The sequence below is a fragment of the Mchenga conophoros genome, linkage group LG10, assembly GCF_057382185.1.
Source record: "Mchenga conophoros isolate Kocher_MC1m ecotype Shallow Benthic linkage group LG10, M_conophoros_male_GT1.1, whole genome shotgun sequence".
Classification (NCBI taxonomy): domain Eukaryota; kingdom Metazoa; phylum Chordata; class Actinopteri; order Cichliformes; family Cichlidae; genus Mchenga; species Mchenga conophoros.
This window is the reverse complement of record NC_140535.1, coordinates 22706060-22721832: the sequence shown is the minus strand read 5'-3', so window position 1 is coordinate 22721832 and position 15773 is coordinate 22706060. Positions and strand designations below refer to the sequence as shown.

The window sequence follows — 15773 nt, the reverse complement described above, 5'->3', positions numbered from 1 at the left end:
ATTGTCATTTCAACCATGTGCAGTGGTACAGTACACAGGGAAGCGAGACAACATTCCTCCAAGACCATGGTGCTACATATAACATATAACAGACAATCAACACAGGACTAAATAAAGTGCAAGTGTGCAAAAATGGCAAAAAACCAAAACAAAGACAGAACAGAATGATATAGACACAAGACAGTGCAGAGACAACAGTGCAATAGAAAAAATGCAACATACAGAGACATCCAACCATGGACGTCCATAAATTAAGTTTCGTGTAATAATGAGAAATGACACAGGAAAAAAGTACTGAACACATGAAGAAAGGATGGTGCAAAAAGACATAACACCAGCTGAAATCTATCAGCAATTAGAAAGCAATCCTGCCACTCAGGGCAAATTACTGTCAGCTGGTTCAGTCCCAACAGATGGCCTATAAAAATGTGCCTCATTACCAAGGTGCCACACAAGAACCATCGCATGATGGGTAAAACCAAAGAGCTGGTGCAATACCGTCACAACCTTATTGTTGCAAAACATGTTGGTTACAGAAGAATTTCAAAACTGGAAAGTGGAAAGAACATAATTTAACATAACCAGATGCTCCCCACAAGATTTTAGGCAAAGGAGTGAGAAGAATTATCAGAAGAGTTGTCTTAAGAGCCAAGCAGCGCTTGTGGAGAGCTACAGAAAGACCTGGAATTGGCAGGTACAGTTGTTTCTGTGAAAACAAGTAATGTACTCAGCCACCACAGTTGTATGCATCATCACACAAGATGATGTTTGCTTTTCATCACTGATGAAGGAAAGCATGATGAAATATGTTTAAAATATCTTGTCTAAATGTTGCTCTAAATGTGCAACATTTGGACAAGCCTGTGCAATAATGGGAGAATATCGTCGGGTCAAATGAGACCAAAATCGAACTCTTTGGATGCCATAATAAACACCATGGAAGAATGAACCAAAATCACACCTGAGCAATCCATGCAACTTGCTTTTCCGTACAGGAGGTGTCTTCAATAAATGAGAAAAAATCACTAAGGTTGTTCAACATTTTTTCCCTGTTTCAGCTCTCATTATCACACATAACTTAATTCTGTGGTTTGATTTGTCTGCATGTGTGGATGAGTCGTTACTGACATCTGCTGAGAATTTTATTTCAATAGCACCTTTAGAAATATATTTAATTAGACAATTGATGATGCGTCCGATGCTTATTTTACCCACTGTATATAAAATAAAGAGCCATGCCTCCATAGCACAGACTGAGGTCACAGTTAGTAAATGCATCAACTTATTGTGGCTTGTTCATGAACACAACATAAATTAGACACACACATGCACAGTCGTGTTTTCATATTTTAGTGGGGACATCAATTGAGATGTTTTCCCTAGCCGCTTACCCTAACCATCAGAAATGAATGCTTAACCCTAACCTTTAGTCTAAACCGAATCCTGTCCAAAGGACAACCCTGACACCAAAACCACATTTTGAGTCTCAAAAATGCCTTCAAAGTCATGCGGACAGGAATTTGTCCACATAACGACTTTTGGTCCCCACAAGTATAGTAATATTTCAATTTCTGGTCCCCACGAAGAGATGTAAACATGGTACACCCACACTGTGAATGACCACGGCAGACCCGATGGCATGAACATGCTTTGCAGCATAGTTTATTCCAAACACGGTTGCTGTTACAAAACACAGAGCTGCAGCTCTCCCGCTGCCAGCTCAACATACCAACAATGACTATCACAGGACCCAGTGCAATACTTAAGCCGGCGGGGCATGATCGCGGATGCCGTGCAGGTGCATCCGCCTTCCCTGCACATTCACATGTCGTTGTCTCCAAGCTCAGAGTACTGCTCAGCCTTTCCCATAGCTTTTCCCTTCAGCTTCCTGTTTTCCAGCATTATGTTATCTGATGGTGCCATCCAGTGGCTGATCGCTTACAAAACTGGTGACATTACATAGTTTGAAAAATCCAAAGGGAAATACATTTGCAGATGTTTTTCTGTTTTCTTTCTTTCTTTTTCTCGTTCTCTTTTTTTTTTAATAGATTGAGGTTATTAAATACTGGCTACCTGCCCAGGAAACTGTCTTTGAAGTCTGAGCCAAAACATGCCAGCTGCCATCTTTGTAATTCGCTATTCAAAGCCAAGGTTACAAAGTTATTTTGGGGAAAAGAAAGAATTTTGGTACACAAAGAAAGAAAGAAAGAAAGAAAGACAAAAAAACAATAATATCGGTTCTCTGGAAATAATAATAATAATGGATACTTTATTGATCCCCATGGGGAAATTACTTGTTTTTCTCTGCATTTGACCCATTCACTCAGTGAAGCAGTGGGCAGCCCACTAAGCAGGCGCCCGGGGAGCAGTGTGTAGGGACGGCACCTTGCTCAGGGGTACCTCAGGGTAGCCGTTAAGTGGATTCGAACCGCCGCCCTTCCGATCATGGGGCGACCACTTTACCTACTGAGCTATCCCTGCCCCATGTTGATTATGTAAAATCAGAATCTACAGAGTTACTTCAAAGAGGTTTTGTTTTAAATTACTTGTCCTACTAGGGATGTTCTGTACTGCAGTGCATGCAGCAGCAGTTGCTGCTGTCTGTTATTCTTTGCGTATCATGTCAGTAATATGGATGCTGCTGTCTTTTACCAGGCAGCTTCACAGGAAGAGCTCTTAGAGCACAGCAGTGTAATGGGCTTATAATACACAGTTGTGGATAATTGTGTAGAGTCTCTATATGGTTCATGGGCATGTCTCTGAGTGAGGCTGCTATTTAATGTGCTATGATGTGGAAAGCCCACTGTGAGAGAGCCACTAATGGTGCGTTTGCTTGTGTATTTGTGTGCACACTATGTGAGTTTGCCTCTGAATTAAAGTTTTTAGTAGTTTCACTTCTAGTTGTTTATCTTAACAGAATTGTGTGTGTGTGTGTGTGTGTGTGTGTGTGTGTGTGTGTGTGTGTGTGTGTGTGTGTGTGTGTGTGTGTGTGTGTGTGTGTCTGCCTGAAAGGCTCCAACAGTGAAACAGTGTAATCAGTTTTCTATATGAGACCTAAAATTCGAATCACGAAGCATGTTGGCTCCACTGGTTGAACTTGTAATCAGGGTTTAATTAGAAGCAAATATAAATAAGAATTTCGCCTGGAGCTTGTTTAAGGTCGATGACTACAATTATGGATTGGTGCAGTTTAAGCTGTGACAAATATTGAAAAGAGCAATATCTGATGTAGACCTTGTTTCCTATTAATCTGATTTATTTCAACAAGTGCAGCTGAGAAATTTCCTGCTTCTCTTTGTTAAAACTGTTTAGCTGGATTTGACATGGCATTTTAAAAAGGTTTGTGTTTAATGACTCACGCCCCAGTTTGGGCAGTAAGCACCAGAGTCTCTGTTGTAATCTTTACTGCTTTTTGAGGGAATGGAAAACATGAATCTGATTGCATGATTTTGGGGATTAAAACCTGATTATTTCTTTTTGTTTGTTTACATTTTTTTTTTAGCAATTGTTTATATAACCATATGTTTTGCTGGTAAATGAATTGTTTAAGTAACAAAAAACAAGCTTGGATACTGACCAGAATAGTCACAGGAGGCCCTTGTAAATATAGCTGTCATGTTTTTGGACAGAGAATAACTGTGTTTAAGTGTTGAAAGAGGTCATCGGAGAGTATTTATATGTCGGCTGCAGTAACATAGATTTGGATGAATGTGTCTCAGCCACATTACAAGGAAAAACAAACACAGACAGCGTTTCCTCGATACCTTGGATTTGGGAAGGGCCTGCTGGCTCTCTCCCTCTCTTATTGTGCCAGATCAGCGGGGCCTCGAGATGAATCATTAATGACCGGTTCCAACGGCTTAATGGCCTCTAATGTTCTGTAATGATCTCCCGTCAACGCCATGTACGCGGCCTTAATGGATCCAATGCCGTGGAGAATTGTCTGGTTTGAACTTCCATAATTCGCCCTGTTTTCGACGAGCGGCGCACAACAGGAAGTGCAAAAAGCCAGGAGCAAAAGGCTCCAGAGCTCCGCGGGCGCAGCATGACTTTCCCTCTCCGCCGATCCACTTCAGGTAAGATGAGAAAGGACAAAGTTAGCTAGAAAAAGGAGCCACATCTGTGCCTAAATGTCACCAATATGTTCTGGTAATAAGATGTGCAAACGAGACGCGCTAAACTAAGTTCAAACAGCGCAACTCAGGCGCCGGACGTGTTTGAAGTGGCTTCTGAATTACGAATGTGAATTGTGGACCTTAGAATATTTAAAATGCTTAACTTAATGTTGATAATTTTCTATTTAAAAAGTTTAACGTGTTTTTTTGTTTGTTTGTTTTGTTTTTAAATAAAATGGGTTTAAAGATGAAGCGCTGTCCGTGGTGCTGAAAACAAGGCAGGACGCGCCCTTCTGTTGGGAGGACAGCTGGACTTCAGCACACCTTAGCAACGCGCTGGCTCCTTAAAACACATTCACAATGAATCGCCTCGGCTCTGAGTTTATTTCACGGGCTTAACTTAAAGAAAAGAAAAAACACAACATGAAACTCAACAGAGAAACATTCTGAGTGAGTTTTGGGAGTTTAGTTAATGAATTCTATTATAAGTTTGCAACCAGTCCGTTAAGGCACAGCGAAGACTCGGATAATCCCTTTAGTGTAGAATCGGCCTGCAGTGCAGTTTCTTACACGGTCTCCTCCACTAAAACCACTTTGCATCCAAAGTTTTACGTTAAATAAAATATTCCAAGCGCGACTCAAACAACGCATTGATGGATTAAATGCGCAAACAAATTCCGGGTCTGAGCATTTCACTGAAGCTTTTGGCCTCGTAATGTCGTGGCGGCCAGTCGCAAAGAATTTAAAGTGTTGAATTTTGTACCACAAGCTGTGAATGTTGTTGTGCGTGGCTGATTTCACTATTTCCGGCTCTTGTGTGGTTAGACTGAGTTTCTCACAGTTTTTAAAAGAATCTTTTTAAAGTTTAGGCTGCTGTTTTTGTTTTAAGTATTTTTCTTTTTTCCAACTTTTTTTTTAATGTATTCAGTTCTTAAACTGCCAATTGGTGGCGCTAATGAACTCCAAGCAAAGCTTAAAGACCTTCACTTCCTTATCATAGAGTACATAATACTCACATTCTTCAGACTGTTTGTCTCCATTTCAGACATCACTGTGTCATTTCTAGCTACACCTCAAATAGATGTTAATTATGGATAGCCATTTATTTATTTTTAAATCTTTGTACCTTGTCTCTTTTTTCATTGCTTTTCTGTTGGTTGATTTTATTGATTTGCTTGTTCTCTGTAAAGATGAAATGAGTTATCGTGATGGCTGAAGGCTGTGTTAATGTTCCTCAGGATCACTTTATATCTGATGTTTTTTACGTGGCTCTTATTTTGTGTGGCTCAAGCTTTTAGAGGCCTGTGGTTGGGTTTAAAGCAGTGAGCTCATAAAAGAAACATGAATAACTAGATTTAGCTTTCAGTCACTTCTTTGCTCCAGCTGTTTTCCTTCATGTGATTGATGTTTTAGTTGACTTTACCGGTTAGTTATGAAAGATTTTTGAGTGTTGTCTCAAAGAGCGTGGGTTGAACTGCAAAGTAAAACTATATTTATCTGTGCATGTTTACAAGAGTCCTTACCTAACCAGAAGGCCATCGGTGGTACTTCAACTTCCTCGGTCAGCGGCAGGGTAAATGCTCCACTTTAGCAGTGTGGAGACCTCAGTGTCTGTCCACGGTCCATCACGTTCTCCAGCTGTCTTATCCTCACAGTGGGTTACAGCTCACTGGGTTTGGATCCTCTTCATTCGTGTAGTTTACTGCTCACCACATCCTCTTACTCCCCCAGCCATCGATCTCTCCCGCTGGAGAACAGCATGCATCGACTCTGCCCGCTGTTCAGCGGCTGTTGCCACATGCAGGTCGACCTTCGTCTGCCGGCTGTGTGTCCACCGCCTCCTCTTCCTCAGTACCAGTTGGAATTAGCAGTCACCATCCGCCACTGCAGCTGTTTTTGTCTCTGACAACTGTGCATCTGTTTTCCTGTGGGGGCTGCCTGTGGCCAGCCGACATGCACCGAGTGGCTGATTGCTGCTGCCTAGTGTGTGTGTGTGTGTGTGCACCTCTGCTCTGGTGCAAATGCAAAAAGGGAACATCTAGAGAACGACACAGCTCGCAGAGACACAAGTGCCGCCGTCTTTTTCACCTCCTTGCATGCTGCAGCCTTTTCAGCAGTGGTGAACCTCTGCACCAAAATATTAGAGCCCCTCCTTTCTCTACCCCCCTTCTGATTTCTTCCCCTCATGCACACTTGCTGGGTCTTTCTCTCACTCTCTCTCCCACCCTCTTCCTTCATTGTCCCTTCACTTCATTTCTCTTATTTCATTATCATGTAGTTCCCCCTCATATACGTCATTTTTCCTGATGTGTGGAATAGTCTTGCACTTTCTTCTCCTGTCTTCTACTGGATTTATTTTCCCCTCCTTTTTCATTCATCATTCTCTTTTCCAATCCATTTGCAGGTTATTTTCTACAAGCGTCTCCCTCTCTCTCTGCATCGCTCTCTCTTTCTCTCTCCAACACACTCAGTATCTCATTTTCTCTCTTCCGCCCACCCCCTCTTTCATTATTCCTCCTCTCATTCATTCACCTGTCTGTCTCCTCTCTTGCTTCATTGTTTATTCTCCCACCTCCCATTTTATCCTCTCCTTCTGTCTCTCTCAGTCCGCCTATCACACATCAGCATATTTAGTGTATCATGTAAATATCATGCCACGTGGGGGTACAGGGGCTACAGGTGCCCTATGAGAAAGCACTGCCCAACCCCCCCCCCCCCCCCCCCCCCCCACACACACACACACACACACACACACCGTCCAGCCCCACACACACACACACCGTCCAGCCCCCACCAGTCTCATCTGACACCCCCTCTCCTCACACACACACACACTGCACGGACACGCATACACACACACCCGCTCCACCTCCCCTTCCTCACTCTTCTTCCTCGCGGCGGGCAGGGCTGCAGCAGTTTTATGAACGACACGGCTGCACCATGATCCCTTTCCCACTGAGCCAGCCCCGAGCTGTTTCATTGACAAACATCCCAGTTGCTGCATTTCTGTCACGGACAGCGTCAAGAAGAGGAGCATCGCCGGGGGAACGGTGCAGAGCGGCAGCAGCAGCAGAAGAAGAAGAAGGAGAAGAGGAAGCAGTAGCAGCTGCAGCGATCGTCAACAACCCCCGGTGTCGTTCACGCCAGCTTACACTCTGTTGATTTGCCACTCGGACCTGGAGAATCTCACGCGCCGTCGTTCTCCGTCCACGCTCTCTCTCTCTCTCGGGACACTCGGAGGAATCACCAGAGGGGGGAATCAGAGCGCTCTTTGCCACTCAGACCCCTTGCGGGGATGTGAGGCGGCGTCGTTAGCGCTCAGTCACTGGCACGGTGCTGGATCTAACGACTTCCATGAAGCGCCGGGACGCACCGATGGAGGATTCTGGACGCTTTTTAAAATCACGGAGACTGCATCGGTCGGTGTGTGATGCGAACTGAGCCGTGGGTGGTGTAGACCCCCACCCCTCAACCCCTCTCCCCGCGCTCCACACACCCCGACCGCCTCGTCCGCGATCGCCCTCTCCAACCCAGGACGCGCAGCCTTGTTTCACTCCACCGGGGAAACATGTCCCGGGCAGCGGCTATCGCCAGCTCCCTGATCCGCCAGAAGCGACAGGCGAGGGAGCGGGAGAAGGCAAACGCATGCCGCGGAAGCGGCAGCCCGAGCAACAGCAAAGGCGCAAACGAGAAACCGAGCAAACTGAACGTGTTTTCGCGTGTCAAGTTGTTTGGCTCGAGGAAGAAACGGAAGAGAAGGCGACCACCAGGTCTGTGAGGAGGGGGGGTGGGGACAGTCGGATAGCCGGCGGGTAGCATCACCACCTCGTCCATCTTCACCATCACCTTCAGCATCATCGCCATCCTCATCTCTGCCACCATTCAGCATTATTTTTTTTTCTCATCACTAAGGCAGGTTCTTCATCACTTCATCACTCCTCACTCTGAGGACAGTGTCACAATCCTGTTGCATGAACCCACAAACGTCTCACATGAGTAACTTTATATTGTCCCACAGCAAAGTGTTGAAAAGCACAACCCTAAGTGATCCTACTCATGATACATGTGTCAATTATTAGCTGATTTATTTATTTATTTTTAAAAAGCCATCTTTTTTTATGAGTTCCACAATGTTTAGTGGAACTGCCACGGATCGATACTGGTGGTCAGGGCCCTCAAGCATCAGGGCCTCTGACACTTCTGGCTTCCTGGAGGCTGCTGGATTTGATGCATGTGATCACATGACAGCAGTAAGAAAAGAATGCACTTAATGTTTCTGTTTTCCTCTTAGAGCCCCAGTTAAAGGGCATTGTGACCAGGCTTTCCAGTCGCCAGGGCTTCCAGCTGCAGATGCAGCCTGATGGCACCATTGATGGAACCAAGGATGAAGACAGCACCTATGGTGAGGCTGGCTTTAACTAGATTTGTTGTGTGTGTGTGTGTATTTTACCCAACTCAATCATTTTGACCTAGGTTAACTAGGTAACCTAGAACTAGGTTATTTAGATTATTTATACTTTAACATGATTTATAAATAAAAGCAAAGCACAGGCTGAAACTGACTTTCTTCAGTGCAGATCTATATTACTTCTCGCTACAACAGAATGTTGCAACATGTTACTGCTTTAAGGGTCGATTTAATTTAATTACCACATCCCTATTGTTGAGTTTCATCTTGTGGAAATCTGTTTACTGCAGTGACTTTAATTCAGTCAGTCACTCAACAACAAGTCAATAATTAGCAAATGTCAAGTGGTGACACTGCAGTCTTTCTATATGAAATGCTTCCTGGTTAAAATCATTGATCAAATGTCTGCACAACATACAGTGCACGTTCAAATCCTTAGCATTCAGAAAGCTACTACACCAAATCAGACAACAGATTCATTTTTACCCACTCCATTTCATTCTCTCCATCACACATGCGCGCACACACACACACACACACACACACACACACACACACACACACACACACACACACACACACACACACACACACACAGTGCAATGTTTGATTGATACGGCTAATTCAATTCTGTTGTTGTGGTTCAGACTGCAATCACTCTCCTTATGCACAGTTGGTGTTGCCAGCATCTCACATTAATCTCTGCTACTTCTCAGGCCACCAACTGTTGTCTGCATGCAGAACGACTACAGAGGAATCACACTCTTTAATGAGATGATTACATGGTGTATACATCATGTAAACGCCTACCCACATTAAATCAGTCACCCGTAAATGCGTTTGAATACATAATCCCCGTAAACCACGTCTTCATATATTATGCACAGTTATTGTAAAGAACAGTATTGACTAAAAATGATGATGATTAAACAAGGGTCCTGACTCACAGAGCTATGGTTCGGTCTAATCTTTACGCTGATATGTTGTTACCAGCGTGGAGCCTTTAAGTGCTCATCCAGTTTGGCTGGAAATGCATTCAAATGAAATCTGACAGTCTGCGATTTAATGTCACATTCGCTGTAATGTGTCGAAGAGCCCAGACAGCTTAGTTTTACTCGGGTAGCTTATGCTTATAAATCATGCTGTAAAAATTCACAAACAGACAGAGCTCATTGAATTTGTGGCGTTAAAGAAGCTCGGGAATGCACTGTTTACTCTGCATGCTCAAAACATTCGGCGACGGAGGACCACTTCTCCAGCAAATCGTCAAACATTTCCTGATTGCAGCTTCTTAACCGCAAGATTTGCCGCTTTTCTTCCGATTCACATCGGTGTAAAGTGAATATATTTCAAGGGCTTTTGGAGTGTTAATCAAACAGAAATTTGAAGGCATCGCCTTCTGTGTGGGGAAAACTGTAATGGGTACTTTTAACTACCATCTGACATTTTATAGACTAAATGAGTGATTGAGTAGAAAAAATAGCTGAAAGTGATCATTAAGTGCAGCTCTAGCAGGAACATTTTTCATTTGTATGACAGATGAAATTGCGCTGATTACTGGCTCTCTGGCTTTTCTGTTGAAGCATGTCCTTGCACTATCAAATGTTTACCAAAACTTGCTCTGCTGCTCGCCTTTTGATAATTTTATCCCACGCTTAATACCAGGAGCTAAATTGTAAGCGTAGTTCAGCCTCCTCAGCGCCCAACCTTCTAAAATAGCTTCTCTGTGGCAAAATGAAGGTGTCATCATGCCATTGATATTGATGAGTACTTTCCTCTGTTTCCCTCTGTGTTCGCTGTGTGAATGCTTGTTTGATTGCTTTGTGTTGTGCGCGTGGCTTTGCGTGTGCATTTGCAGCTGTGTTCAACCTGATCCCAGTGGGGCTTCGTGTGGTGGCCATCCAGGGTGTCCAGACCAAACTCTACCTGGCAATGAACAACGAAGGCTTTCTCTACACCTCTGTAGGTCACCACACACACACACACACACACACACACACACACACACACACACACACACACACACACACACACACACACACACACCATCACAACCAGCGTCATTAATGCTACAGACTCAAACCTGCTCTTTGGGTCAGGTTGAGTAATGAAGCAGAAGCTTTCACCGTGAGCAGACTCATTGTCATCACATCATCACATCAATACTTTAACTACAGTGTTGCTTTGTGAGTCAGCTGCCACGGGGTGTTATAATCCAGTGTCTGAGCCTCCCTTATCTGTCTCCTGATATTGTGGCTTCTCAGGATTGATTTCAGATCATCCCCCAGCCTCCTTTTGTTTATCTCCCTTCAGTGATTCTGTGATAGGAAGATTACTTTGTGTCTGTTTACACACACAGCTCCCAAAATTTGTTTTCATGTCTTTTCCCACTCAAAACACACGTACACCCCCCCCTCCTCCTCTCCAACGCTACTGTGCCTACATTTTCTCAGACAGGTCAGAAGGTAGTGCTGGCTGCAGTGCAGTGCATTAAGTGCCTCATTTTAGCTGCACAGCTCTGATGGTGGGTGGTGTGGAAGCAATAACAACAACAGAATCAACAAAAATAACAGCAATCTGAACAAAACTGTGAGACCAGCAGATAGAAAACTAACAAAGAGGAAATAGAAGAATGGCACAGACCCCGATGTAATAAGAGCCACGCTGCTACGCCTGTGCAGACACGTATACCGCCACAATATCTGGTCCATCATGTTGTTATTGTGAGGGCTTCAGTCACAGCACTGATATCGCTCGTTCCATCTTCTCACCTAATATTAAATGCAGAATACAGCCGCGCAATATTTCTGTGCCCGGGTCATATTTCTTTATGTTTTCCTGCTTAATCTATTTCAAGATCATGCATGCTGAAACTTCATCAAAATTTACTTAAGATTAATGGATATCGAAGAGAAACAGCTTTCTCTCTGGGCACCACCGTTCTCTCAGTGGGCTGGTTGGTATTCAAGGGAGTAGCCGGTTGCTATGGAGACGCAGGAATAAGGAAATGCAAATGTCAGCTGTCCTAAGTTGGTGCAGTTTGTTCTCGGAGGATACAGCCTGGCCGAGATAATGATTCAAAGAGCAGACCAGCTGATGGATGAATACACTGATGACTATATGGTGGAATGACTGAACGCTTTTTAATGGAGTCGCCGCCAGCAGCTAACACTCCACTCTCGCCACGTTTGCTTTATCACCTTCTCGTCTTCTTTCGTGTAGGATTTGTTCTCATTTCTATCACATTTTTCTCACAGGAGCATTTTACCCCGGAGTGTAAATTCAAGGAGTCGGTGTTCGAGAACTACTATGTCACCTACTCCTCCATGCTCTACCGGCAGCAGGCATCGGGCCGGGCTTGGTACCTGGGGCTTAACAAGGAGGGTGGAATCATGAAGGGGAATCATGTCAAGAAGAACAAGCCTGCTGCACACTTCATACCGAAGCCACTCAAAGGTAGGACTGATAGCCTTACTGATTTAAATACCAACTTAATAACTCAGAACACGTAAAAGTTTAAATGTAAAATGAAGCGTTTATTCTGAAATTCCTGTCGCATGTTTAAAAAAACCCAAGAAAACATCAAAGACTGTTTGCTTGTTGTTGCTTCACTTGGATTTTCGTCATCATTTTGCATCATTAAAAGGATGTCTTTGCATTCACCTTCGCATTTCTCTCAGCTCGAAAGTCAGACCCTACACATCTTTTTATAGTCAAAACTTTAAATAAGAAGCTCAGCATGTGCACAAGTACGAGTTCAAGGCTTACTGTAGGTTTCAAACTGAGAAGAGAAAAGCTGTGTTTAAGAGACGCAGCCAATCAGAAGAAAGCTGGCTTAAAGGGAGGGTGGTCTTCCTGGGTGAGGGGTGGTTTGTTTCAGATAGTGGATGCAGAAAGGCCTATCATAAGATAAACAAGAATGTCTTTGAACTGTAAATCATGCAGAGGTACTCAAGTAGAGTCCAAGAATGAAAAACATGAGTCTGGAAATGAGCAGAGTAGGCCTGCTTTCCAATGAAACTTGCAGTATTTACATATTCATATATTCTGAGTTTGTCAGTGAGGGAGGAAAGAAGTTAAATTAAGATACGTGTTGAAAAAGAAAATCGTTTTAAGAAAAAAAAATAGAGTAGCAATTTTTTTTAAGTTTAAAACATGTCCAGAGGGGCTGTTTAAATATTAATGACTAAATATGCAGCGATCGGTGTTAACACTGGGAAAAAGCTATAGATGAGCTTATAACCCCCGTGTGTTCATGTAGAACAAAATAGACAGCTAATTGTGAAAATGGTTTTGAGCACCTCGGGGTGAGTTTGGCAGCTTAGTGAAAACAAAAGCAGAATCTCAGCGAACCTATAGCACTCGCTATTAAAGTGAGTCATGTTCATAAATGATGAAGTATAAAACTGTGCAGGTACCATTTACACCAGCAAAGCAAACACGGTGTGTCCGTTACCCCTGACCCTCGCAATTTCAGGGCTCTAGAAACTATGGCTGTGATGTATTACGTCACAAGTATATGTTAGGTTAAACAAATGAAGTTGTGATAGCATCTAAGAGAGCAAACTGTACTAAGGCTTCATTGATTAAGAGCTTGGGGCCGCTCTTGGAAAGCTTTCTCCCCTATAGAAGATTTAGGATTCCAAAAATTCAGAGGACCCCTGACCTATGGAAAATATCTGCCTTCCTGGACTAACTTAGAACCCATCTGCTATTTGCACTCTTTGCTTGAAGGTCTTTAAAACTGATTTTGTGTCTTGTTAGTTTATAAAAGATTTAACTGGATTCTATACAAGGAAGGTCATTGTAGATGGTAATATATAGAAGCTTTACAGATTTACAGGCTAGAGTGAAAGCACACTGAAAAGAATGCCAGCGCCAGAAGATAAACATTGAAATGTAAATGCAGATTGGGTACTCATGAATAAAAACAATAATTGAGTCTTAAATGGCATAAAAGGAAAGTTTATGCCCAAATACTCTCGAGGAGGGGGAAAACATCAATAATTACATTCCTGGCCACCAGATATGATAGTGTTAGGCGACCCAATTCTCGGGTTTGATTTACCAGTGCCGGTCATCCAGAAAAACAAGAAAATACCAGGAAAATAGGAAAAGAGGGAATAATCAATATTTCTGCATAGCAAGGTGATAATGGATCCACAGAGATTGGTTATCTGACTCTGCTGCAGCATTTCTGACCATTTAGTATCACCACTTCTGGATGCATTAGATAGCTGTTTCCATTGAAAGAGCAGTAAAATGCACTGTACACCATCTGACCGGCAGCGAACAGCAGATACAAAAAGTTAGCTGAAGAGACACATATTTCCCCGGAGACTTAGCGGAGGGCAAAACAAAGCTGAAAAGGGAATGAATATTGGAGTTACATTCATCAAACGGACATGAACACGACTCCATATAACGCTGCTAATGCAGCTAATGGATGTGTTCAGTGTGTGGCAACTGTTTGGTAACAGGCTTCCAGCCTAAAGGCTAATATGTCAGTGACCAGAAGCCATCAGGCATTATATGAAAGTGAGGAAAAAGGGAAAAAAAACCCCTGAACTCTTAGTTAACTGTTTATTTTTTTTTGCCAGTTATTGAAATTAAGATTAGAATTTACCCATTTATGGAGTGTTACAGTCTTTAAATTTCTCTCTGATGATAAAATAGCGTCTTAAAATCAGAATTAATTAGTCTGTGGAAACTGAATCTCCCAGGTGCAGAGGAACTGACTGAACAAAGCTGTGCAGACTACACCCATGTGACAAAGACCAGTGGCAATAACTGAATTAATGATTCTTGTCTTGTCTTGTCTTGTGTGTCTGTCTGCATGTGTGTGTGTGTGGGGGTGTAGTGGCCATGTACAGGGAGCCCTCCCTCCATGACTTGACAGAACTCTCCCGTTCAGGCAGCGGCACACCGACCAAGAGCCGCAGCGCTTCGGCCCTACTTAATGGCGGCGGGAAGACACCCAGCAACAACGACTTATCCTAGCCCCCCGACCCCTCACACCGTACCACACATACACATGCACATACACATGCACACTCAGACACACTCCCATGCAGACGCACACATACACACACAGATCTCAGGCCGACATGCCCACACATCAGACTGGTGAGGGGTGGGAGAAAAAGAAGGAGGACGGGGACGTGTTCTTCCACTAAACGGAGCCCACTGTGACTGACTGTGATGTAAATAAATCAAGGACAATCAATCCGTCTGGCTCTGCTGCCCCTGGTGTGCAGAGGGACGGGACCTGCGACTCTCTTCCCTCGGACGGGTCCTCCTGCTGTATCGTGAACAGTTGGATCAAGCGAGGGAGCGATAGAGAAGAGGGGACAGAGGAAGTCAGACAGTCAGTCACGCAGTCAGATAAACAGACTGTTACAGAGAACCAAAGAGTACAAGTATTAACCCACTAGGTTATTACTACGAAATGGCACGCGGCTGGAAAGTTACAGGGAGTTACAATGGAAGGAAGTCTTTATCTAATCTACCGTACGCTATGTTTACACAGAGCTCATGGGTTTAAGTCATATTTTTAAAACTGACAAACATATTCCTTGTACACTTATAAGGACTTATCATTTGTTTGCATGCAGGTGTGCCTGTGCATGTGTGAGAGAGAGCGAGAGAGAGAGATTGAGTACATGCTGTGCTTGCGATAGGCGTGCTGTGTGTGTGTGTTTGTGTGGGAGAGAAAGTGTGTGTGTGTGTGTGTGTGTGTGTGTGTGTGTGCACGCATGTGTCTTGAGGGTGGGGGTTGGGATTTTACCTTTTTAAGATCTGTTGTATATTGGACAAACCCCCCGAGGGCTTGAGCAGGTTACGGTAAGGTTTACTGTATATGCTTCCATGCTTACTTCTTACAAGCAATGCTGTCGTTTCTCTTTCCGTTCGTTGTTGTTGTCCCTTGCCGTTTGTTTGTTTGTTGTTGCATGGAAGCTTGTGGACCTCTGCTCAGTAGCAGCATGCTGAAGGTCCTTTTTCTTTTCCCCCCTCTCTCCTGGTCTTACGTGTTCCTGACCATAAGAGAACACTAGTGAGCCAATAGTGTGATACCAGAACACTAGTGAACTAATGTGAGGGTGTTAGAACACTACTGGACCAATAGTATTGCACCAGAACACGGGTGGACCAATGGTGTTGGACCAGAACTTTGGTGAACAGCACAGATTAACTTAATATTTTGGTTCCTGCTGTGGACAAACTAGAAATGCACTAAATAAACTCTTTCT

At 43.7% G+C, this 15773-nt stretch overlaps 2 protein-coding genes across 5 annotated transcripts in view; one reads left to right on the top strand and one right to left on the bottom strand.

Annotated features, from left to right (window-relative positions):
* Nucleotides 1-6236, bottom strand: part of f9b (coagulation factor IXb) — a 20157-nt gene extending 13921 nt beyond the window's left edge. For both annotated transcript variants that reach the window (XM_085289424.1, XM_085289426.1), the window contains exon 1: nucleotides 5639-6236. In XM_085289424.1, the coding sequence (XP_085145550.1) occupies nucleotides 5639-5654 (16 nt within the window). In that variant the 5' untranslated portion in view covers nucleotides 5655-6236. The remainder of the gene's footprint in view (nucleotides 1-5638) is intronic.
* fgf13b (fibroblast growth factor 13b) overlaps nucleotides 1-15773 on the top strand; it is an 18581-nt gene extending 2808 nt beyond the window's left edge. The window contains exons 1-5 of one of the 3 annotated variants that reach the window (XM_085289429.1): nucleotides 3808-4076; nucleotides 8407-8517; nucleotides 10382-10485; nucleotides 11781-11979; nucleotides 14384-15773. In XM_085289429.1, coding sequence (XP_085145555.1) covers nucleotides 4046-4076; nucleotides 8407-8517; nucleotides 10382-10485; nucleotides 11781-11979; nucleotides 14384-14523 — 585 coding nt within the window. In that variant the 5' untranslated portion in view covers nucleotides 3808-4045 and the 3' untranslated portion in view covers nucleotides 14524-15773. Of the gene's footprint in view, nucleotides 1-3807; nucleotides 4077-6919; nucleotides 7886-8406; nucleotides 8518-10381; nucleotides 10486-11780; nucleotides 11980-14383 lie in introns of those variants that run through there. The other 2 variants (XM_085289427.1, XM_085289428.1) reach the window with 2 other exon arrangements.